This window comes from Staurois parvus, unplaced genomic scaffold, assembly GCF_062004578.1.
Source record: "Staurois parvus isolate SC_StPar_1 unplaced genomic scaffold, SC_StPar_1.0 ptg003013l, whole genome shotgun sequence".
Classification (NCBI taxonomy): domain Eukaryota; kingdom Metazoa; phylum Chordata; class Amphibia; order Anura; family Ranidae; genus Staurois; species Staurois parvus.
Genome location: NW_028320809.1, coordinates 51,223 through 75,365, shown reverse-complemented (window position 1 = coordinate 75,365; position 24,143 = coordinate 51,223). Strand labels below are relative to the sequence as shown.

The 24,143-nt window shown below is 43.2% G+C and overlaps 1 protein-coding gene across 1 annotated transcript; it reads left to right on the top strand.

The window, feature by feature from the left end:
* The first annotated feature begins 6,751 nt into the window (after positions 1 to 6,751).
* LOC149428714 (NTF2-related export protein 2-like) lies at positions 6,752 to 22,094 on the top strand. The gene is made up of 4 exons (XM_089667087.1): positions 6,752 to 6,822; positions 11,572 to 11,658; positions 18,756 to 18,900; positions 20,140 to 22,094. Exons 1-4 carry the CDS (start codon positions 6,808 to 6,810, stop codon positions 20,316 to 20,318), a joined length of 426 nt encoding a protein of 141 aa, XP_089523213.1. The 5' UTR covers positions 6,752 to 6,807; the 3' UTR covers positions 20,319 to 22,094.
* The last annotated feature ends 2,049 nt before the right edge of the window (positions 22,095 to 24,143 follow it).

Sequence of the window (24,143 nt, the reverse complement as noted above, 5' to 3'; positions counted from 1 at the left end):
TAGTATTTCATCCCCCCATATAGTATTTCATCCCTCATATAGTATTTCATCCCCCCATATAGTAATTCATCCCTCATATAGTATTTCATCCCTCATATAGTAATTCATCCCTCATATAGTATTTCATCCCTCATATAGTATTTCATCCCCCCATATAGTATTTCATCCCTCATATAGTATTTCATCCCCCCATATAGTATTTCATCCCCCATATAGTATTTCATCCCCCATATAGTATTTCATCCCTCATATAGTATTTCATCCCCCCATATAGTATTTCATCCCTCATATAGTAATTCATCCCTCATATAGTATTTCATCCCCCCATATAGTATTTCATCCCCCCATATAGTATTTCATCCCCCCATATAGTATTTCATCCCTCATATAGTATTTCATCCCCCACAGTACTATTCCCCCCCCCCCCTTCTAGTAAGCCAAGTCCCCCGTGTCAATTCACTTACCTTTTGCGTTCCTCTCGCTGTCTTCCCGCGCCGTTCGGGTCTTCAGGGCGGACTGTGAGAGGAGCCTAGCTCCCCTCCCCTCACGTTCGGCACGCTGCCCCGCCTACACACATCCTGACAGCCACATCCGCGGGCCGGATTAAAAGGTCCGCGCGGACTTTTGGGGCTGCCAACCGAGAGGAGGCAGGGGAGCGGCCGACCGAGAGGAGGGAGGGGAGCAGGCGCCCGGCACACAGAAGAGCCGCATTAGAGTGGGTAAAGAGCCGCATGTGGCTCTCGAGCCGCGGCTTGCCGACCACTGGTCTAGTGTATTGTGTATGGTGCTTTGCAGTGTATTGTGTATGGTCTAGTGTATTGAGTATGGTGCTTTGCACAGTGTATTGTGTGTGGTCTAGTGTATTGAGTATGGTGCTTTGCACAGTGTATTGAGTATAGTGCTTTGCACAGTTTATTGTGTATGGTCTAGTGTATTGAGTATGGTGCTTTGTACAGTGTATTGTGTGTGGTCTAGTGTATTGTGTATGGTGCTTTGCAGTGTATTGTGTATGGTCTAGTGTATTGAGTATGGTGCTTTGCACAGTGTATTGTGTGTGGTCTAGTGTTTTGAGTATGGTGCTTTGCGCAGTGTATTGAGTATAGTGCTTTGCACAGTGTATTGTGTATGGTCTAGTGTATTGAGTATGGTGCTTTGTGCAGTGTATTGAGTATAGTGCTTTGCACAGTGTATTGTGTATGGTCTAGTGTATTGAGTATGGTGCTTTGTACAGTGTATTGTGTGTGGTCTAGTGCAGTGGTGGGCAACCTTTTTTTTCAACTGAGCCAAATCTCGCCAAAACCATGATTGAAATTTATTTTGAGAGCCACATTTTTAAAACTGAAAATACATCTCCCATATAGTAATTCATCCCCCATAGTAATTCATCCCCCATATAGTAATTCATCCCCCATAGTGTAATTCATCCCCCATAGTAATTCATCCCCCATATAGTAATTCATCCCCCATATAGTAATTCATCCTCCATATAGTAATTCATCCCCCATATAGTAATTCATCCCCCATATAGTAATTCATCCTCCATATAGTAATTCATCCCCCATATAGTAATTCATCCCCCATAGTAATTCATCCCCCATATAGTAATTCATCCCCCATAGTAATTCATCCCCCATATAGTAATTCATCCCCCATAGCAATTCATCCCCCGTATAGTATTTCATCCCTCGTATAGTATTTCATCCCCCGTATAGTATTTCATCCCCCATATAGTATTTCATCCCTCATATAGTATTTCATCCCTCATATAGTATTTCATCCCCCATATAGTAATTCATCCCTCATATAGTATTTCATCCCTCATATAGTATTTCATCCCTCATATAGTATTTCATCCCCCCATATAGTATTTCATCCCCCCATATAGTATTTCATCCCTCATATAGTATTTCATCCCTCATATAGTATTTCATCCCCCCATATAGTATTTCATCCCTCATATAGTATTTCATCCCCCCATATAGTATTTCATCCCTCATATAGTATTTCATCCCCCCATATAGTATTTCATCCCTCATATAGTATTTCATCCCCCCATATAGTATTTCATCCCTCATATAGTAATTCATCCCTCATATAGTAATTCATCCCTCATATAGTATTTCATCCCTCATATAGTATTTCATCCCCCCATATAGTATTTCATCCCTCATATAGTATTTCATCCCCCCATATAGTATTTCATCCCCCCATATAGTATTTCATCCCCCCATATAGTATTTCATCCCTCATATAGTATTTCATCCCCCCATATAGTAATTCATCCCTCATATAGTATTTCATCCCTCATATAGTAATTCATCCCTCATATAGTAATTCATCCCTCATATAGTATTTCATCCCTCATATAGTATTTCATCCCCCCATATAGTATTTCATCCCTCATATAGTATTTCATCCCCCCATATAGTATTTCATCCCCCATATAGTATTTCATCCCCCATATAGTATTTCATCCCTCATATAGTATTTCATCCCCCCATATAGTATTTCATCCCTCATATAGTAATTCATCCCTCATATAGTATTTCATCCCCCCATATAGTATTTCATCCCCCCATATAGTATTTCATCCCTCATATAGTATTTCATCCCCCCATATAGTATTTCATCCCCCCATATAGTATTTCATCCCTCATATAGTATTTCATCCCCCACAGTACTATTCCCCCCCCCCCCCCTTCTAGTAAGCCAAGTCCCCCGTGTCAATTCACTTACCTTTTGCGTTCCTCTCGCTGTCTTCCCGCGCCGTTCGGGTCTTCAGGGCGGACTGTGAGAGGAGCCTAGCTCCCCTCCCCTCACGTTCGGCACGCTGCCCCGCCTACACACATCCTGACAGCCACATCCGCGGGCCGGATTAAAAGGTCCGCGCGGACTTTTGGGGCTGCCAACCGAGAGGAGGCAGGGGAGCGGCCGACCGAGAGGAGGGAGGGGAGCAGGCGCCCGGCACACAGAAGAGCCGCATTAGAGTGGGTAAAGAGCCGCATGTGGCTCTCGAGCCGCGGCTTGCCGACCACTGGTCTAGTGTATTGTGTATGGTGCTTTGCAGTGTATTGTGTATGGTCTAGTGTATTGAGTATGGTGCTTTGCACAGTGTATTGTGTGTGGTCTAGTGTATTGAGTATGGTGCTTTGCACAGTGTATTGAGTATAGTGCTTTGCACAGTTTATTGTGTATGGTCTAGTGTATTGAGTATGGTGCTTTGTACAGTGTATTGTGTGTGGTCTAGTGTATTGTGTATGGTGCTTTGCAGTGTATTGTGTATGGTCTAGTGTATTGAGTATGGTGCTTTGCACAGTGTATTGTGTGTGGTCTAGTGTTTTGAGTATGGTGCTTTGCGCAGTGTATTGAGTATAGTGCTTTGCACAGTGTATTGTGTATGGTCTAGTGTATTGAGTATGGTGCTTTGCACAGTGTATTGTGTGTGGTCTAGTGTTTTGAGTATGGTGCTTTGCGCAGTGTATTGAGTATGGTGCTTTGCACAGTGTATTGTGTATGGTCTAGTGTATTGAGTATGGTGCTTTGCACATTGTATTGTGTATGGTGCTTTGTACAGTGTATGGTGCTTTGCGCAGTGTATTGTGTATGGTCTAGTGTATTGAGTATGGTGCTTTGTGCAGTGTATTGAGTATGGTGCTTTGCACAGTGTATTGTGTATGGTCTAATGTATTGAGTATGGTGCTTTGCGCAGTGTATTGTGTATGGTGCTTTGCACAGTGTATTGTGTATGGTCTAGTGTATTGAGTATAGTGCTTTGTGCAGTGTATTGTGTATGGTGCTTTGCACAGTGTATTGTGTGTGGTCTAATGTATTGAGTATGGTGCTTTGCGCAGTGTATTGTGTGTGGTCTAGTGTATTGTGTATGGTGCTTTGCGCAGTGTATTGTGTATGGTCTAGTGTATGGAGTATGGTGCTTTGTACAGTGTATTGTGTATGGTCTAGTGTATTGAGTATGGTGCTTTGTACAGTGTATTGTGTGTGGTCTAGTGTATTGAGTATGGTGCTTTGCAGTGTATTGTGTATGGTCTAGTGTATTGAGTATGGTGCTTTGTACAGTGTATTGTGTGTGGTCTAGTGTATTGTGTATGGTGCTTTGCAGTGTATTGTGTATGGCCTAGTGTATTGAGTATGGTGCTTTGCACAGTGTATTGTGTGTGGTCTAGTGTTTTGAGTATGGTGCTTTGCGCAGTGTATTGAGTATAGTGCTTTGCACAGTGTATTGTGTATGGTCTAGTGTATTGAGTATGGTGCTTTGCACAGTGTATTGTGTGTGGTCTAGTGTTTTGAGTATGGTGCTTTGCGCAGTGTATTGAGTATGGTGCTTTGCACAGTGTATTGTGTATGGTCTAGTGTATTGAGTATGGTGCTTTGCACATTGTATTGTGTATGGTGCTTTGTACAGTGTATGGTGCTTTGCGCAGTGTATTGTGTATGGTCTAGTGTATTGAGTATGGTGCTTTGTGCAGTGTATTGAGTATGGTGCTTTGCACAGTGTATTGTGTATGGTCTAGTGTATTGAGTATGGTGCTTTGCGCAGTGTATTGTGTATGGTCTAATGTATTGAGTATGGTGCTTTGCGCAGTGTATTGTGTATGGTGCTTTGCACAGTGTATTGTGTATGGTCTAGTGTATTGAGTATAGTGCTTTGTGCAGTGTATTGTGTATGGTGCTTTGCACAGTGTATTGTGTGTGGTCTAATGTATTGAGTATGGTGCTTTGCGCAGTGTATTGTGTGTGGTCTAGTGTATTGTGTATGGTGCTTTGCGCAGTGTATTGTGTATGGTCTAGTGTATGGAGTATGGTGCTTTGTACAGTGTATTGTGTATGGTCTAGTGTATTGAGTATGGTGCTTTGTACAGTGTATTGTGTGTGGTCTAGTGTATTGAGTATGGTGCTTTGTACAGTGCATTGTGTATGGTCTAGTGTATTGAGTATGGTGCTTTGTACAGTGTATTGTGTGTGGTCTAGTGTATTGAGTATGGTGCTTTGCAGTGTATTGTGTATGGTCTAGTGTATTGAGTATGGTGCTTTGTACAGTGTATTGTGTGTGGTCTAGTGTATTGTGTATGGTGCTTTGCAGTGTATTGTGTATGGCCTAGTGTATTGAGTATGGTGCTTTGCACAGTGTATTGTGTGTGGTCTAGTGTTTTGAGTATGGTGCTTTGCGCAGTGTATTGAGTATAGTGCTTTGCACAGTGTATTGTGTATGGTCTAGTGTATTGAGTATGGTGCTTTGCACAGTGTATTGTGTGTGGTCTAGTGTTTTGAGTATGGTGCTTTGCGCAGTGTATTGAGTATGGTGCTTTGCACAGTGTATTGTGTATGGTCTAGTGTATTGAGTATGGTGCTTTGCACATTGTATTGTGTATGGTGCTTTGTACAGTGTATGGTGCTTTGCGCAGTGTATTGTGTATGGTCTAGTGTATTGAGTATGGTGCTTTGTGCAGTGTATTGAGTATGGTGCTTTGCACAGTGTATTGTGTATGGTCTAGTGTATTGAGTATGGTGCTTTGCGCAGTGTATTGTGTATGGTCTAATGTATTGAGTATGGTGCTTTGCGCAGTGTATTGTGTATGGTGCTTTGCACAGTGTATTGTGTATGGTCTAGTGTATTGAGTATAGTGCTTTGTGCAGTGTATTGTGTATGGTGCTTTGCACAGTGTATTGTGTGTGGTCTAATGTATTGAGTATGGTGCTTTGCGCAGTGTATTGTGTGTGGTCTAGTGTATTGTGTATGGTGCTTTGCGCAGTGTATTGTGTATGGTCTAGTGTATGGAGTATGGTGCTTTGTACAGTGTATTGTGTATGGTCTAGTGTATTGAGTATGGTGCTTTGTACAGTGTATTGTGTATGGTCTAGTGTATTGAGTATGGTGCTTTGTACAGTGTATTGAGTATAGTGCTTTGCGCAGTGTATTGTGTGTGGTCTAGTGTATTGAGTATGGTGCTTTGTACAGTGTATTGTGTGTGGTCTAGTGTATTGTGCTTTGTACAGTGTATTGTGTATGGTGCTTTGTACAGTGTATTGTGTGTGGTCTAGTGTATTGTGCTTTGTACAGTGTATTGAGTATGGTGCTTTGCGCAGTGTATTGTGTGTGGTCTAGTGTATTGTGCTTTGTACAGTGTATTGTGCTTTGTACAGTGTATTGAGTATGGTGCTTTGCGCAGTGTATTGTGTGTGGTCTAGTGTATTGTGCTTTGTACAGTGTATTGTGTATGGTGCTTTGTACAGTGTATTGAGTATGGTGCTTTGCGCAGTGTATTGTGTGTGGTCTAGTGTATTGAGTATGGTGCTTTGTAGTGTATTGTGTGTGGTCTAGTGTATTGTGCTTTGTACAGTGTATTGTGTGTGGTCTAGTGTATTGAGTATGGTGCTTTGTACAGTGTATTGTGTGTGGTCTAGTGTATTGTGCTTTGTACAGTGTATTGTGTATGGTGCTTTGTACAGTGTATTGTGTGTGGTCTAGTGTATTGTGCTTTGTACAGTGTATTGTGTATGGTGCTTTGTACAGTGTATTGTGTGTGGTCTAGTGTATTGTGCTTTGTACAGTGTATTGTGTATGGTGCTTTGTACAGTGTATTGAGTATGGTGCTTTGTACACGGTGTGGTATAGCACGGGTACCTAGAATGCATATGAAAAGATATGCGGCGCCATCTAGTGATCAAAATGTGAAGCGCATGCAGACGGAACCAAAATTGCGGGAACTTGTTTCTAGGAGAATCAGTTAAGGGACGGACAGGAAGGCAGAGTGTGCCGGGACGGTAAAGGAAAAGTGGAAGTTTGGAGCAATGGCTGCCGCTTCTGTGAGTATATCCAGTTGGAGAGATTATGAAGTAGCTGAGTGTATGGAGAATTGATGTGATGTGATGAAGCTCTGAGCTGGACTCACAATGGTCGCGCTGATGAATTCCCCGCACAGCCACACAACCCACTTCCTGACCCTCAGTTGACTACACCTACTAGTACTGTATCTTTGAATAGGTGTCACCTGGACCAGGCTACATACACTCGCCGGACTATTTATTGGGTACTCCCTGTTCAATTGCTTGGTAACACAAATTGCTAATCGGCCAATCACATGGCAGCAACTCAATGGATTTAGGTATCCAGACGTGGCGAAGACGACTTGCTGAACTTCAAATTGAGTATCTGAATGGGGAAGAAAGGGGATTTAGGTGACTTTGAGCATGGAATGGTTGTTGGTGCCAGACGGGCTTGTTTGAGTATTTTAAAAACTGCTGATCTGGGATTTTCACGCACAACCATCTCTAGGGTTTACAGAGAATGGTCCGAAAAAGAGAAACTCTCCAGTAAGCAGCAGTTGTGTGGACAAAATTGCCTTGTTGAGGTCAGAGATTGGGAAGACTGGTTCGAGATGATAGGCAACAGTAAGTCAAATAACCACTCATTACAACCAGGGTATGCAGGTTACCAAAAACAAAGAGAAAAGAAATAGGCTGCACACCTAATAGGCTAACCTTAAAAATTTTTTATTCATGAAAACCATGCATAATAAACATAACATCAGAGATCCGGCGTCATACCCAATCACAAAGACCCCTAACTCCCAGAATAAAGGCTCTCCCATGTCAGACACTGATTATTATTATTCAGTATTTATATAGAGCCAACAGTTCGCTCAGCGCTGTACATTACAAAGGGAGACCGAACATGTGACAGTACAATAACAATACAATGCGATACATGAGGGGTTCGAGGGCCCTGCTCTTTCGAGCTTACAATCTAGGAGGGAGGGGATAGTGGTAGAGGAGGAGATAGCTGTGGGGGATGGAGTGGTTGGAGGAGTAGAGTAGATCGGCAATTAGCAGGGGGTGGGGTAGGCTTCCCTGAAGAGATGGGTTTTCAGGGTGCGCCTAAAGGAGAGGAGAGTAGGTGATAGTCTGATGGATTGGGGTAGGGAGTTCCAGAGGATGGGTGACACCCTGGAGAAATCCTGGAGGAGGGCATGGGAGGAGGAGACTAGGGAACTAGAGAGAGGGAGGTCTTGTGAGGAGCGGAGTGTGCGTGCTGGGCCGTACTTGGAGATTAGGTCAGTGATATAGTTCGGGGCAGTATGGTGGACGGCTTTGTACGTCAGTGTTAGGATTTTGAAATTGATCCGTTGCGCAATCGGAAGCCAATGGAGGGATTGGCAGAGGGGGGTGACGGAAACGGAGCGGTTGATAAGGTGAATGAGTCTGGTTGCCGTGTTCAGGATCGACTGAAGTGGGGATAGCCTGTGGCGAGGCAGGCCAGTGAGGAGGGAGTTGCAGTAATCGAGTCGTGATATGATGAGGGAGTAGATGAGCTGTTGAGTGGTTTCTGGGGTTAGGAACGTGCGGATTTTGGCGATGTTGCGGAGGTGGAGTCTGCATGAGTTAGTGATTGGACTTGGGGCTGGAAGGATAGGTTGGAGTCTAGAATGACCTGGGGGGCTGGCCTGATAGTGGCATTGTTGGACGTGATGGAGAAGTCAATGGAGGGTGGTGTCTGGGCTGGCGGGAAGACTAGGAGCTCGGTTTTGGAGAGGTTCAGTTTAAGGAAGTGGAGAGACATCCAGTCTGATATGTCGTTTAGTAGGTTTGTGACTCGGGCGGAGATTGCGGGGGTGAGGCGAGGGGTTGAGAGATTTGTGTGTCGTCGGCATAGAGGTGGTAGTTGAAGCTGTGAGAGTGTATGAGTTGGTCAAGGGAGGAGGAGTAGATGGAGAACAGAAGGGGCCCGAGGACAGAGACTTGAGGGACCCCAACAGAGAGGGGGAGGTGGTAGTGTTATAGGTAACGCTGAAGGATCGTTGTGATAGGTAGGATGAGAGCCAGGAGAGAGCGGAATCTCTGAGGCCGAGAGAGTGTCGTTTTTTGATAAGGAGTGGGTGGTCGACTGTGTGGAAGGCCGCAGAGAGGTCAAGGAGTAGGAGCACTGAGTAGTGGCCGATAGCTTTGGCAGTTAGGAGGTCGTTGGAGAGTTTGAGTAAGGAAGTTTAGGTGGAGTGTAGGGGACGGAAGCCAGACTGTAGGGGATCGAGGAGGTTGTTGTCGTTGAGATGAGAGCTTAGGCGATTGTAAACTAAGCGCTCGAGGAGTTTGGATGTGAATGGGAGCAGGGAGATGGGTCTGAGGTAATATGTCCGGTAGGGAGGTATATTCCATCAGGGAGGCAGACACCCAGTAGACGGTAATATGTCCACTGGGTGTCTGCCTCTCTGATGGAATATAACCCCACCCCCCCAAAACACAAACCAATCCACCCCCACTCTCCCAAACAAACCCAACCACCTGAACCCCACAACTTCAATCCCCCAATGCTCCTCCCACAATGACCCCCCCCAAAGAAAAACCGGCCACCCCCCTCCCTGTGGTGGAGAGAAGGGAGCTGAGGAAAACTCTCCAGCCCACTGACACCCCCCAGACCCCGTTAGATGTAATGATTGACCCACCGACACCAAATGCGCCATAAAGTAGACAATATGAAGCAGACTGCTATGTATATGCAACCTATACAAATAATAGGTGGTGAACCAAACAGATGGAGTGTAAAATATGGGCTGCAGCCTCAGAGTCCAATCCAATATATGGTAACATAAAGTCTAATGTATCCAGGCCAGATGAAAATGGCAGATGTATGTAGTGTAATCCACTGGAAAGGATGCACTGTGGTCATGGATGTAGAAAATATATAGCATGGGCAGCCTGCTGAAGTGGACCGGTTAGTGGCCAGGCAATGCAATCACTGTGTGATAGGAGTGAGCCTCGACATGGAGTCCAGTAAACACATGAGCAGTAGATATCAGCATCAAGGAGAGAACTATCACAGCAACATCAATGTGTATGGCCAGTCCAGCCTGTGCTAGACTGCACAGCTGATGTGACTAAGGTAACAACACAGGGTCGCTAGTACTCACGATCCGATGAGACCACCAGGGTCCTGTGCATGAAGCCGTGGCTGTAGTCCTGCTCAAGCTATCACTCCAAAAGTAGCTACCGGCCATACATGATGAACACCAGCCGTATCCAAATAGGCAGTGTAGTAAAGTCCAGTGAAGCACCATGCGGTGTGGAGATGGCGCGCTGGAGGGGAGGGGGGGTGCGTGGCCACACTGACGCAGTTCGTCTCGCCTACTTCCGGGACTTCTTCAGAGTCATATGCAGAATACCACCTCTAAACACACGTCCAACCTTGAAGCATATGGGCTACAGCAGCAGAAGACCACACCGGGTGCCACTCCTGTCAGCTAAGATCAGGAAACAGAGGCTACAATTCACACAGGCTCATCAAAATTGGACAGTAGAAGATTGGAAAAACGTTGCCTGGTTTGATGAGTGTCGATTTCAGCTGTGACATTGAGATGGTAGGGTCAGAATTTGGCATAAACAACATGATAGCATGGATCCATTCTGCCTTGTATCAACAGTTCAGGCTGGTGATGGTGGTGTAATGGTGTGGGGGATATTTTCTTGCAAGTGTACAGTCAAAACGCACACGTTCCTGCATTAAAAATGGCTGTGTGTATAAGTGGGTGCTGCAGTGACTGTCGGCTGGAACCAAACAGAATCGGCAAAGAAGAATGTCACCAGCACACCGAGGATCACCAATATGGGTCCAAAGGTTTTAATGAACGATCACATAGTTACAGCAAGGCAACGTTTCGGAGTCTCGCAGGACCCCTTCATCGGGCATGTGACGAAACACATCACATGCCTACTGAAGGGGTCCTGCGAGACTCTGAAACCACGGCTTACCTGAGTATTGTTGCTGACCATGTCCATCCCTTTATGACTACAGTGTACCCATCTTCTGATGGCTACTTCCAGCAGGATAATGCACCATGTCACAAAGCTCAGATCATCTCAGACTTGTTTCTTGAACATGTCAATGTGTTCACTGTACTCCAATGGCTTCACCAGATCTCAATCCAATAGAGCACCTTTGTGATGTGGTGGAACAGGAGATTTTTATCATGGTTGTGCAGACGCCAAATCTGCAGCAACTGCGTGATGCCATCATGTCAATATGGACCAAAATCTCTGAAGAATGTTTCCAACACCTAGTTGAATCTATGCCATGAAGAATTAAGGCAGTTCTGAAGAAAAAAAGGGGTCCAACCCAGTACTAGCAAGATGTACCTAATAAAGTGGCCGGTGAGTGCGTGTTTGCCTTTGTACATATCCCTTACATGGTGGATTGATGAGATTAGTAGTTAACTCAAGTAACGTAACATAGTTTTTCCTGTCATTGGTAATGTTGGATTTCCTTGCATTCCATGAATGTAGGGTTGCCAGGCATTTCTACCTGTAATTTCTTTGCCAGGCAATCTCAGGTGATGCAGTTTCCTTTCCTCTTCCATCTCTGAAACTTCTGCTTCAGTTTCCGAAAGTAGAAAACCTGAGTATATTGTCTGCATGTCTATTTCTGTGACTCATTGCAATTTATTTCTCTCTCCTTTTTTTTTTTTTTTTTGTTAATGTGGATTTATTTTTTATTCTTGATTTTAGTTTTGGCTTCACTATACATTTCTAAGAGAAAATAACTGACATAATTTTTCTAATTAATAGGATTTCAAGACTGATGTGGATCTGGCAACCAGAGCAGCAGAAGGATTTGTTAATCTTTATTATGAAACCTTTGATAAAAGGAGGAGGGTAAGTTCTGTTCTTTTGTATATTTCTTTTCTCTTTGTTAAAAAAAAAAAAGACTTCTTAAGAATTTGAATCAAACTTATGAACCTTACTTGATCTTGATATATCAGGGAGTGAGATTGGTTTACCAACTGCATCCCTACTTGAGCTACAGTGAAGTAAAATAGTGTAAAACCAAAAAACTAACACACTGTTCACTCTATGAATAGAATTGTTGTTGAATGCTGATGAATGTACTTAAAGCAGAGCCCCACCCAAAAGGGGAAGTTCCACTTCAAGGCTCCCTGTTAAGGATTGGCACCTTTTGGGGAGCAGGGTACCTGATTTTGACAGGTACTCGCTCCCTTTTTCGCTGCAATCACCTAGGCTGAAGCCGCAGGCTGTCACAGTCGGGTGCCCACACTAAAGATGCTGGCACCAGAGAAAGAGAGGACAGCCGATGAAACTGACTACGGTGAGGACACCGCTGGATCAAGGGACAGGGAAGTGTCTGTTTTTTAAAAGTCAGCAGCTACCGTTTTTGTAGCTGCTGACTTATATTTTGTTACATTTTTGACTGGAGTTCCGCTTTAGAGTACAGTGAGAGAGATAATCGATAGAATTGCTCTGACCTCTGACTCGGCTTCCTAATGGTGGCACCTTTCAACTGTGCCTGCGCAATGTTTGTTGCCATGGTTGCTTGTAGTGTCAACCTGGGGCACATGTGACAATATAGGAGCACAATTTGGAGACACTTGTCAGCCCATAACAAGGAGGTGCCTGAATAAAGGACCCCCAGATATTCCTTAAATGGAAGCTGTATATGTGAAAGAAAAAACTTTTAAATTGACATAACATTAAATTTTATAGGAGATTTTGACGATTGGGTTTAGATCTAATTTATACTTACAGGATTTTTTCCATAAACATGATTACGTGATTGAAGTGAGCACAATTTGACCTTTCTAGGGCTCATTCACACTTCATGCACTTTGAAACACCATATTGCACTGTGCTGGAAACGTACATTCTGGCCAGCGATGCCCTGTGCTTGTAAAACCCAGGGGCACGGTTAACTTTTTTTGTTTGTTTAATCATTTCTGTGCACCAGAGCTTGCTGGTGCAGAAACACAGCGTTGAACAGAGCTGTAGGTGTGCTACAGTGTGGGACAGAAAAATGCAGATATGTCTCAAAGGGAACATTTACTCCATGGTAAATGTCTTAGGTGACATTTCCTGTTCTTTAGAGGGGGTTTCCTCTCACTCTTCCTGTTGTGTGTACAGGAAAGGAAATAATGGGATATCTTGCCAATGGGACTGAGCCAAACAAATCCTAATGGAGGTTGGCTTTAGGTGGTATTTTCTAAAGTGTGGGCCACTTGAGGTCACAGTTGTGTTGTCCCTGGGCTGTGGGTCGCCCGATCACCTGCAAATTCTGACTGGGAGGGGAGGGCACTGCACTACCAGCATTACGCTACATCTCCATAGTGGAAGCTGGTAGTTCAGTGTGTCTACACTAAAGAGCACTGCTAACCCCTTTTGCTACTTCTGTATTAAACAGCAGCAGATTGGGAAGTGGCACATTGTGTACTAATTCATTAATAAGTTAAAGTGTTTGTAAACCTCAGTCATGAAATCTGAACATATACAATATCTGTATTGTTTACATATCTCTCTCCAAAGTGTTATTTCTCTCTGGTGCTTTGTTCCTCTCTTATCAGCTTCTGTCACTTTGGACAAGTTGTCTCAACAGCAGAGATAAAATGGTCATGAAGGAGGAGAGCTCTTCACCCAGCTCGTCTATTCACAACATAGCTCTGCATCGTTCCTTCGTTCCTGTGCCACGTGTGAAGGCGGTCTGCCAATCGGCTCTCACACATTGTACGAGAGCTCTAACTGCAGCTCCCTACCCACTCCCCTGTGCTACTGACAGATGCAGAAGGATTTTTTCTAATTTTTAGCACATTTGAAGGAATGTAGAAAAGAGAAGACTGCAGATAAACAAGTAAAACTTATATAGCAGGATTTGTTTCATCTCTGTGTATCATCTGAAGCTATTTACTCCACTAGCTACAGTGAGGAACAGAAGTATTTGAACACCCTGCGATTTTGCAAGTTCTCCCACTTAGAAATCATGGAGGGCTCTGAAATTCACATTGTAGGTGCATTCCCACTCTGAGAGACAGAATTAAAAAAAAAATTCAGGAAATCACATTGTATGATTTTTAAAGAATGTATTTGTCTTGCACTGCTGAACATAAGTATTTGAACACCTGAGAAAATCAGTGTTAATATTTGGTACAGAAGCCTTTGTTTGCAATTACAGGGGTCAAACGTTTCCTGTAGTTCTTGACCAGGTTTGCACACACTGCAACAGGGATTTTGGCCCACTCCTCCACACAGATCTCTTCTAGATCTGTCAGGTTTCGGGGCTGTCGCTGAGCAACACGGAGTTTCAGCTCCCTCTAAAGATGTTCTATTGGATTTAGGCCTGGAGACTGGCTAGGCCACTCCAGAACCTTGATATGCTTCTTACGGAGCCACTCCTTGGTTATCCTGGCTGTGTGCTTCGGGTCGTTGTCATGTTGGAAGACCCAGCCACGACCCATCTTCAATGCTCTGACTGAGGGAAGGAGATTGTTGCTCATGATTTCTAAGTTGGAGAACTTGCAAAATCGCAGCGTGTTCAAATACTTCTGTTCCTCACTGTATATGAGAAGATTTACAGCCACTTTAATAGAAGATCTAGTTCCCCACGGAATTATTCTTTTGCATGTGCAGAGTGGGAGGGGGGATACCAAGTTTCTGCAAAAATTGGATAAGCAGAGCTGGAACAGTGATGGAAGAAGGCTGCAGAGGTAAGTAGTTTTAGAAGAAGTTTACTTGTGTGAGTGGTGGATGAGGGGTGCAGAAGTGAACAGTGGGTGAGGTGTGCAAAGATGAAGCATTTGACATGGAAGAATTCCAATTTTTAAAAATGATTGTGATGAGGTTTTAATGTATCTGTGTAATATTTGGCTTGTAACACAGTAAGCAAAGCATATTTTGGGGGTATCAGGACTGTGGTGCATGTGTGCTGCGTATATAGTGAGTAGCTCAGGTTCTAGATATCTATCGCCTTCTACAGTACTAACAGGGCGGTGTGGTCACACCCTACAATGCCTTGGCATTGCTCTCCTTGGAGTGCCCCAGGAATTTCACAGGTCTGGTCACATGATTCTCGGAAATCTATTGACTGTTCTGCATTATAATTGTTTCATTAACCAGATGTTAACGCTTCACTTTTTTTTTGGGGGGGGGGGGGGTGTGTATGGTAATAATTCTCTTCTGAGTCCCAGTATAATAACCATTTCCTTATTTGGATCCATGGACTGAAATTTTTTGTGTATGTGGTGGTGTTTTTGTTTAGTTTTTTTATGGGAGGCCAGGGTTCTGCTTTAACCACTTGCCCTCCAGAGGATTTACCCCCCTTCCTGACCAGGTCATTTTTTTGCGTTATGGTGCTGTGTGACTTTAACTGACAATTGCGTGGTCATGCAACACTGCACCGAAATGAAATTTACATCCTTTTTTTTTTTTACCCCACGAATTGAGCTTTCTTTCGGTGGTATTTGATCGCCTGTGCGGTTTTTATGTTTTGTGGTATTTAAAAAAAAAAAAAAAAAAAGCCTGACAATTTTGAAAAAACAAAACAATATTTTTCACTTTTGCTATTAAACATGTCCAGTAATAAAAATTAAGAAATCAAATTTCATCATAAATGTAGGCCAAAATGTATTCTGCTACATGTCTTTGCTAAGAAAAAATCCCAATACATGTAAATTAATTGACTTACGTGAAAGTTATAGCGTTTACAAATGACGGTATATATACTGGGATTTTTTTTTAACTTCTAGGAATGGTGGCGATTAGCGACTTATAGCAGGACTGCGGCAGGCATTTTGACATCGGGGGGAACTGACTTGGTGTCACTGACATCCCCAGTGACAACACTACAATGATCAGTGCTAAAAAAAAAGTGGTTAACGTGGGAAGATCAAAGGGTTAACTGTGTGCTTTTTGTACTGTGTGCTGTGTCCCTGTGCTTCACTGTAAGCACACTGCTTTGCATGACCACGCAAAGCAGTGTGCACGAGCTGACAGGGAGGAGAATTGTGTTGTTTACAAACAGTTTTCCTCCCTGTCGGAGAAGCTCGGCAATCACCGGGCGCCGGTGAGTAATCACTGGCCAGGACCTGGTGATTGAGAGCTGCGAATGGCGGCACGGGTGGGGAGCGCGTACGCCCCCTACCCGGAAATGCAAAATCGCGTGTATATATATGTGATTTTGGCCACCCGTGCCGCCTTGTAGCAGTATTTCTGCTATAGGGTGGTCAGGAAGCAATTAAGAAAGTTGGGAGTGCTTCAGTGAATGTCCCTTTCAAAAAGGTTGCTGTCCTCACACATTTTCATGCTAGGGTGTAATGCTTTAATCCAGTGAACACTTGGGAGATCTGTAGCCCTGTCATATACATCCATGTTGAAAAATTCTGACTACAAGGCAGAACCTGTTTCTAAACCTAAAAATAATGAAAGCCCTGGCTTATGTTTTGCCAATTTTTAACTGTTTTTAGCTTTGTCCATAAATGTACCTATGAGCATAGACAAGTCTTCCAGTGCGTATGGACTCCAGTAGAGGGCAGCAGACAACCTTGGCTGTCTCCAGAGAAAATTTGGATACTTTATCTCTTTTGACCCCCTAAAATTAGTTTTAATGCTGCCTACGTCTGCTTGCTCTTTCTCTTTCAACAGACATGAGGAAGCAGGCATCCTTGCTAAGGTCTTTGTATTCTGTGTATAGATTTGGAGATAATGTGAGTCTCTCAACTATCTTATGGTGACAATGGCAGAAATTAAGGCCTTGTGTATCTTCAGGGCTTGAAATCCTAGGAGGTCCACAGAGATCCAAAAACTGATGTGAAAATTGAAATAGGTACTTGAAAAATAGCAGATGATGCTTAGGATGTGGATGATTCTACGTTTTTGAATGCTCCTTTTATGAGGTCCTGGTGGTAATCAAATCCAGGATCTGAGGATGCCAAGGTTAGCAGTGCTAGTCATTAATGTGTAGATATATGCAAGGATGCACAGATCTTAAATACAGAGCTGTGAAAATGTATTTGCTGTCTTCCTGATTTTTTTTTTATTTTTTTTGCATGTTTGTCACACTTGAATGATTCAAACCAAATATATTTTAATAGTACACAAAGACAACCCGAGTAAATACAAAATGCAGTTTCCAAATGATGATTTCATTTATTAAGAGAAAAAAGCTGTCCAAACATGCCTGGCCCTATGTGAAAAAGTAATTGCCCCCTAAACTTAATGATTGGTTGTGCCACCCTTAGCAGCAATAACTGGCAATGAGTCTTTCACATCCCTGTGGAGAAATAATGGCCCGCTCTTCTTTGCAGAATTGTTTTATTTCAGCCATATTGGAGTATTTGTAGGCATGAATGGCCTTTTAAGAGCCATTCAGAGGGTGGACTTGCTGGTGTGTTTCAGATCATTGCCCTGGTGCATAACCCAAGTGTGCTTGAACTTGAGGTCACAAGGTCAACTGATGGCTGGACATTTTCCTTCAGGATTTTCTGGTACAGCGCAGAATTCATGGTTCCATCAATTGAAATTTATTTTCAGCAACTACAAATGGTACTCAGTAGTATGTATGGCCCCCACGTGCTTGTATGCATGCCTGACCATGTCGGAGCATGCTCCTAATGAGACGATGGATGGTGTCCTGGGGTATTTCCTCCCAGATGTGGACCAGGGCATCATTGAGCTCCTGAACAGTCTGAGGTGCAACCTGGCGGCATCGGATGGACCGAAACATGATATCCCAGAGGTGTTCTATTGGATTTAGGTCAGGCGAGAGTGGGGGCAATTCAATGGTATCAAGTTTTTCATCTTCCAGGAACTGCCTACATACTCTCGCCACGTGAGGTCGGGCATTGTTGTGCACTAAGAGGAACCCAGGACCCACTGCACCAGCGTAGGGTCTGACAATGGGTCCAATGATTTAATCCCGATACCTAACTGGCAGTCAGAGTGCCATTGTCTAGCCTGTAGAGGTCTGTGCTTCTCTCCATGGATATGCCTTCCCAGACCATCACTGACCCACCACCAAAATGGTCATGCTGAATGATGTTGAAAGCAGCATAACGTTCTCCATGGCTTCTCCAGACCCTTTCATGTCTGTCACATGTGCTCAGGGTGAACCTGCTCTCATCTGTGAAAAGCACAGGATGCCAGTGGTGGACCAGCCAATTCTGGTGTTCAATGGCAATTGCCAGTTGAGCTTTATGGTGCCGGGCAGTGAGTATAGGGCCCACTAGAGGACGTTGGGCCCTCAGGCCACCCTCATGAAGTCTGTTTCTGATTGTTTGGTCACAGACCTTCACACCAGTGGCCTGCTGGAGGTCATTTTGTAGGGCTCTGGCAGTGTTCATCCTGTTCCTCCTTGCACAAAGGAGCAGATACTGATCCTGCTAATGCATTAAGGACCTTCTATGGCCCTGTCCAGCTCTCCTAGACTAACTGCCTGTCTCCTGTTTCCTCCATGCTCTTGAGACTGTGCTGGGAGACACCGCAAACCTTCTGGCAATGGCATGTATTGATGTGCCATCCTGGAGGAGTTGGATTGCCTGTGCAACCTCTGTAGGGTCTAGGTATCGCCTAATGCAAACAGTAGTGACACTGACCCTAGCCAAATGCAAAACTAGTGAAAATGTCAGAAAAATTGAGTAGGGAAAAAAATGTCAGTGGCTGCCACCTGTAAAACCATTCCTGTTTTGATGGTTGTCTCATTGTTGTACCTGTTGTTAATTTCATTAACACCAAAGCAGCTGAAACTGATTAACAACCCCCTCTGCTACTTAACTGACGAGATCAATATCCCAGGAGTGTAACTGACTTGATGCTGTACTCTGATTTAAAAAGTGTGTTTGAGCAGTGTAATTTGGAGTAATTTTATTTTTATCTGCAATTTTTACTGATAAAAGTATACAATTATAAATTGCATGTATTTCTTTATATGTTATTTAGAGATCAAATTATTTCTAGAACTGATTACTGTTTTGCAGCAATTGACCAAGTTGTACATGGACACTGCTACATTAGTCTGGAATGGAAACCCAATATCTGGACAAGAGGCTCTGGTTGAATTCTTTGACATGTTGCCATCCAGTGAATTTCAAGTCAACATGTTTGACTGTCAGCCTGTTCATGGTAAGAAAGGGTGAGATGGGTCCCTTTTTATGGGCTTCTTCAGTCTTGGGTATCGTTACATTAAGAGTCCTCTCTGCACGTTAGTCATTAGTGTGCCTACTCTGAACTGGAACTTCTACCTCTATGTTTAAAAGCTGTTGCATTTGCAGTAGTATGGATGTACAGTCTGTTGTGGGTAATTTTTTAAGAATGTAAATTCTAACATCTTCATCCTCCGTCATGTTCTGCCATGTACACCATGCCTGTTCAAAAACTTTATGGTAGACTCATGAACAGGAATGTTTGCTAGTTCCAGTGATGTCTTTTTTGCTCTTGGGTTCTTCTTTACCAGTTAGTTCCAAGTGGTTCACATACTCTTTCTTGCCACTGTAATAAAACTGGAGGCAATTAAAGTGTTACTAATCCCAGAACAGTAAATTTAGTCTGTATAAGTAGTAAAGCATGCTTGTTCTAATCACTGTGGAACCTAAGGCGTTAATCCTCCACATTGTGTAAAAATGGCTGCTTGAACCTGTCTTCTCTGATTCTCCCCTTCTACTGTCCTCAATCCAACTGGTGATAGTACAGAGCTCTAGGAGTCGCTCTGCACATGCTCAGTTTAGTATGTATGTCTAGGGTGTTTTTTTTTTTCTTTTGGAGGATGCATGTGATCAGCACAGGGCCAATCAGCACTGTCCAGACAGAGGGTCAGGGATTATGCAGCCTCATAGGACATTCAGAGGAGAATGAAAACTCCTCATACGAGCTTTAACCAGTGCTTAGCTGGACACTGATAGAAGTCACAGGACTGCTATATACTGCTGATGAGAAAAGGTATTTAGCAGTTTATATTTACTACAATAATTGCATTTCCATGTTCTGTGTACAGTGGGGGACCAGATATAGTGAATGCAGGGTCCTGGGTTTAGTAACATTTTAAGACCAACTGTAAGTTAACGTACAGAGACACAGATTTATTGCGTGTCTTTGTACACTGTGTAGCAGGTGGCATATTTAAGCCTCTGGCCTCCTCACCTCTTTACAGCCAACAGCCTCTTTGCAACCATGAAATCTCGTTTTGCTGTGATCAAGCCTATTTATGTGATGATGTCCAGGTATCCCCTAATCTGTACCTTGTCCATTTTAAATACCATGATGCATACTTGAAAAATGTCTTGAATTGCACATCTAAAGTTTTTTTTCTAGTCCTTGCTGGAAACAAAAACATTAACCCAGGTATAACCTTTCTTTTCTTTCAAGAACAAGGGACTCAAGGACAGAAGACTGTACTGGTTGTTACTCAAGGCTCTGTGAAATTTGAGGGAAATAAACCTCGTTACTTCAACCAGAACTTTTTATTGACTCTCCATACTTTACCATCTAACCGGCTGTGGAAGATTGCCAGCGACTCTTTCCGCTTTCAGGACTGGGCCAGCTAAAGTCAATCGGCTTACAACTTTACTTAAAGCAAATCAGAAAAAATGGGAAAACTACTACTAGTAATGTAAAAGTAGTGCCTGCAGGTACCTTGCATATTTTTACAAGCTCCTCCACCTATCCAAACCCAGGCATTCTGTTGTGGAAAGTGAACTAATAATTCATTTGGTGAGATTCAGGACGGGCTGTGCAAAATCTCAATAATAAAAAATTAAAGTGTATTTGTGTGATAATCTAGATTTTGTTTTTGTAAAGATGCTTAAGGCATCTGGAATCCTTTCCAATCCTAGTAGCAGTTTAACATTTTATTCTCAGCAGAATTTACTTTAAAGCAAAGGTGACCAAAGTGGTTAACCATTGTATATTTTTTTGATGGAAAAAAAACTGTTTTATACTTATCTGCTCTGTGCAGTGGTTTTGCTCAGAGCGAGCCCCAAACCTCCTTTTCTGGGGTCCCCCTCCAGCGCGCTCAGCTCCTCCTCTTCTGTGCAGCTATAGCAAGCTGCTTGGTATGAGACCACTCATGGGGGCATGCTCCTGGGCTGGGATGTGCTATCTGTGTCCATTGATGCATGCGGCTTGGCCCCAACCCCATTCTCTCCTCAGTGGGTTTGACTGGCAGCAGCAACAGCAGCCGATGGCCCCCGCTGCCATCAGAGCCTCTAGTGAGACCAGGAGGATAAGAGCTGTAGCAAAGGGCACAGTGCTGGATCAAAAATGGACCTGGGTGTTTAAGGAGGGGGTGTGGGGGAAAGCTGCTATTGAAAGGTTTTTTACCTTTTAAAGTGTTACTAAGTTTACGTAACAAACATGCTATACTCACCTGCCTTGTACAGTGGCATTGCACAGAGCAGCCCCAATCCTCACAAGCAGCCAATGGCTCCTGCTGCTGCTCGAGTGCTGTGTGAAGAGGAAGAGAGGGGAGAATAGCTGTAGCTGTGCACAGTGCTGGATCTGTTCTTCCCTCTCCTCCTCTTCATACGGGGGGGGGGGCAGAGAAATAGAAAACCTTTTTTTACCTTAATGCAAGAAATGTATTAAGTTAAACATTTTTAGCTTTAGTATCGCTTTTTAATGCAGAGGATGCATTAGGGTAAAAAACCTTTTTTCTTTTATAACCACTTTTAAACATTTCCTAGCCTGCAATGCTGAAGTGCAGGTACAACCTGTGTTGCTCTTCAAGTCAGTCTTTATGGATTTTTGGGTCAAAAGCTTAAGTTGTACCTAGAGCTGTGAGGCAGCCCAAGTTGAAATTAAGAGTCACCCTTTTCTGGCACAAAGCCCCACCCCCGTCATTTAACTGTTAAATGTCCAAGTGGCTTAATCTCGATTTAAGGCTTCATGTACTGCGAGCGCCAGATGTCACAAAGACATTAGGACAGATTTGAAGATTAGCGCAGGTACTTGTCATGATGATGCAGTGCTTGTACTTCAGCACTCTTGTAGCCTTGTGTGTAGAGTAGTATTGATGTGTTACAACAGCAGCCAATCAGATTTCAGTTTAGGGCATTCTGGTTGGCAACAAGCTTTTAATAATTGTAATGAGTTACTGCATGATGCAGTATGATGTACCTCATTACATCAGGAATATGGCTTACTGAATCTATAGTCTGGCAACCCATCTATGTGTGTACCAGATCAAATATTAAACCCCCGACGTTAAAACAAAAACATTTTGGAATAAATAAGTTGACTGTATATTTGTATTTTTTTTTCCATTTTTTTAAAAAGTTGTATATGTTTTGTAATATAAAGCTGATAAAGAAATGTTTTTGTAATCATATGTGTTAGTTTTTTTGTGATGTCGTATTATGTAATTTTATGTTGGCTGAATCTACTTCGTTTGGGTGGACTTGCTCTCTAAACCCTTCAGATACATGACTGGAAAAAAATGGAGGAGTATGTTAGACATACACATCTAAAAGAATGCGGAGCAGGCGTTTGTATGTATGAAGTCTGGTGCAATTATACAAGTAATAAGAGAGCATTGTTTTATTAACAAAGCCAGGTGAGTGAAACTATTGGGAAAAATAAATGAGAAATACATACAATCAAGGTATGAAACATACAAGCACGTTGAAATGATTAGGCTGTAGATGACAAGACGTCCAGGCTCACCGACAATGCTTCCTGTAGGGGATGTAAGTTCAATCCACAACATGTGTTTCAGGGATGATGGCTGATTTCCTCTACCCCAGTGCTTAAAATGGAGTCTGAGCTCTCAGGATGCAACTCTTCCTTTTCTTAGAATGAAGACTAATGGGAGCTTTTATTAACTAGATTCTGGTTTCTGCAAACAGTACTTTTATTCTGGGCTCCATCTAATGGCCAAATTTAATATTGCAAGAAATAGACATAATGAAAGTTCCCTGCTGGTGGCAGAACAAATATTTTTGATTTGTGTTTCCTGATTAAGACCTACTGGGGGCATATAATTATAAACCTATGGGCCCCAGAGTGAATTCTGGTCTTAAGAGCTCCTCTTTACTGAGCTCCCACCTTAGTGAGCTCACCCACCTTCTTACCAAGCTCCTGCAATAACACTTAGGGTTTTCTTTTAATAAATAATTCACATAGCTATTCACCTAGTGACAGTGCATGTATATTATTTCTGTGTGAGTAGGGAAAAAAAACTTTTTAATGTTCTGGTGAAAATTTTTTTTAATTTAAAATGGAAAATATCACATATGGCCACTAGGTGGTGCTACGTATCATGTACACACTCATCCATGGGCAAAAGGCTATGCAAATTCTTTGTAAAACAATCCCCTTAGTTTAGATTACACAGGGGGGGTTGGGGGGGAGAGATGTTCTTGACCGTTGTGGTGACTTTGTGCTTGCTTGGTCATGTGATATCAGATCACTAAACCAAAAAGCAAGGAATACTCTGACAGTGTGAAGAAAGTGCAGCCGAGAACTGGCAAGTGCATTTCCCGGTGATCAGCGTGTCATTGGACATGGCTGATCACGTGGTAAAAGACCGCTGGGATGGGTTTTTATCACATCACGTGATTAGCTGTGTCTGTAGGACACAGCAATCACGGAGATCGCCGGGGGCGTGCAGGAGAGCGCGTTCTGGGAGCACGTTGTATGGCATCCTCCCAGAACTGGCCAGCCGCAGTGCAGCCGTCATTTGGCTATCTGTGGTCGGCAACTAGTTAAAATGCAGTAAAACACTCACCCTTCTGCGCATGCTCAGTCGCTCTCTTTTTCGGCACTGTGCCAAAAATGTAGAGGCCGATCTGCTGACAGCCTAAAGATTAAAGCGAAACTAAACCCATAGATTTAAAGTTTCAAAAAACAATTACATTCCAGGCATGCCAGGACAGTTAACTGTCGCATTTTGCTTGTGATCTCATCCAAACTGTCAAACCATCAAACAGCTTTATTGGCTGAAAATGATAGGAGCGTTTAGTTCTGCTTAAATTGCTACCCAGGGGCCTTGAGCTTCAACAAAATGGCAGCCTCCAGCAGGGACAATGCTAGAGACAATTTACACTACACACTAATTTTGGTTGCATAATTGTTAATGTGGAATGTATGTTCCCTTCTAAATAACATAATTTTTTTTTAATTATGAGTAAAGTTCCAGTGATTAGGGGAAATCAGTTTTTTATCCTGCTGTATCTTTGATAGACACAGCACAGGAAACAGGAGAGCTGGAGCTGTATACTCCATTCTCTATGCTCTTCCGTGCTACCCACTCAGCTTAGAGCAATAAGGAGGAGGATGAGGGGGTTGTTAATTAGCTCACATCCCATATGCTAGGTCAGACCTGGCAAGGATCTGCGGAAAGTTACTATATTAAAACTTTTGCATTTGCTCTG

Coding starts and splice junctions, on each gene's coding strand:
- LOC149428714 (XM_089667087.1), top strand. Junction 11,659..18,755: donor CCTTTGATAAAAGGAGGAGG/GTAAGTTCTGTT, acceptor ACTGTTTTGCAG/CAATTGACCAAGTTGTACAT. Junction 18,901..20,139: donor TGACTGTCAGCCTGTTCATG/GTAAGAAAGGGT, acceptor TTTTCTTTCAAG/AACAAGGGACTCAAGGACAG.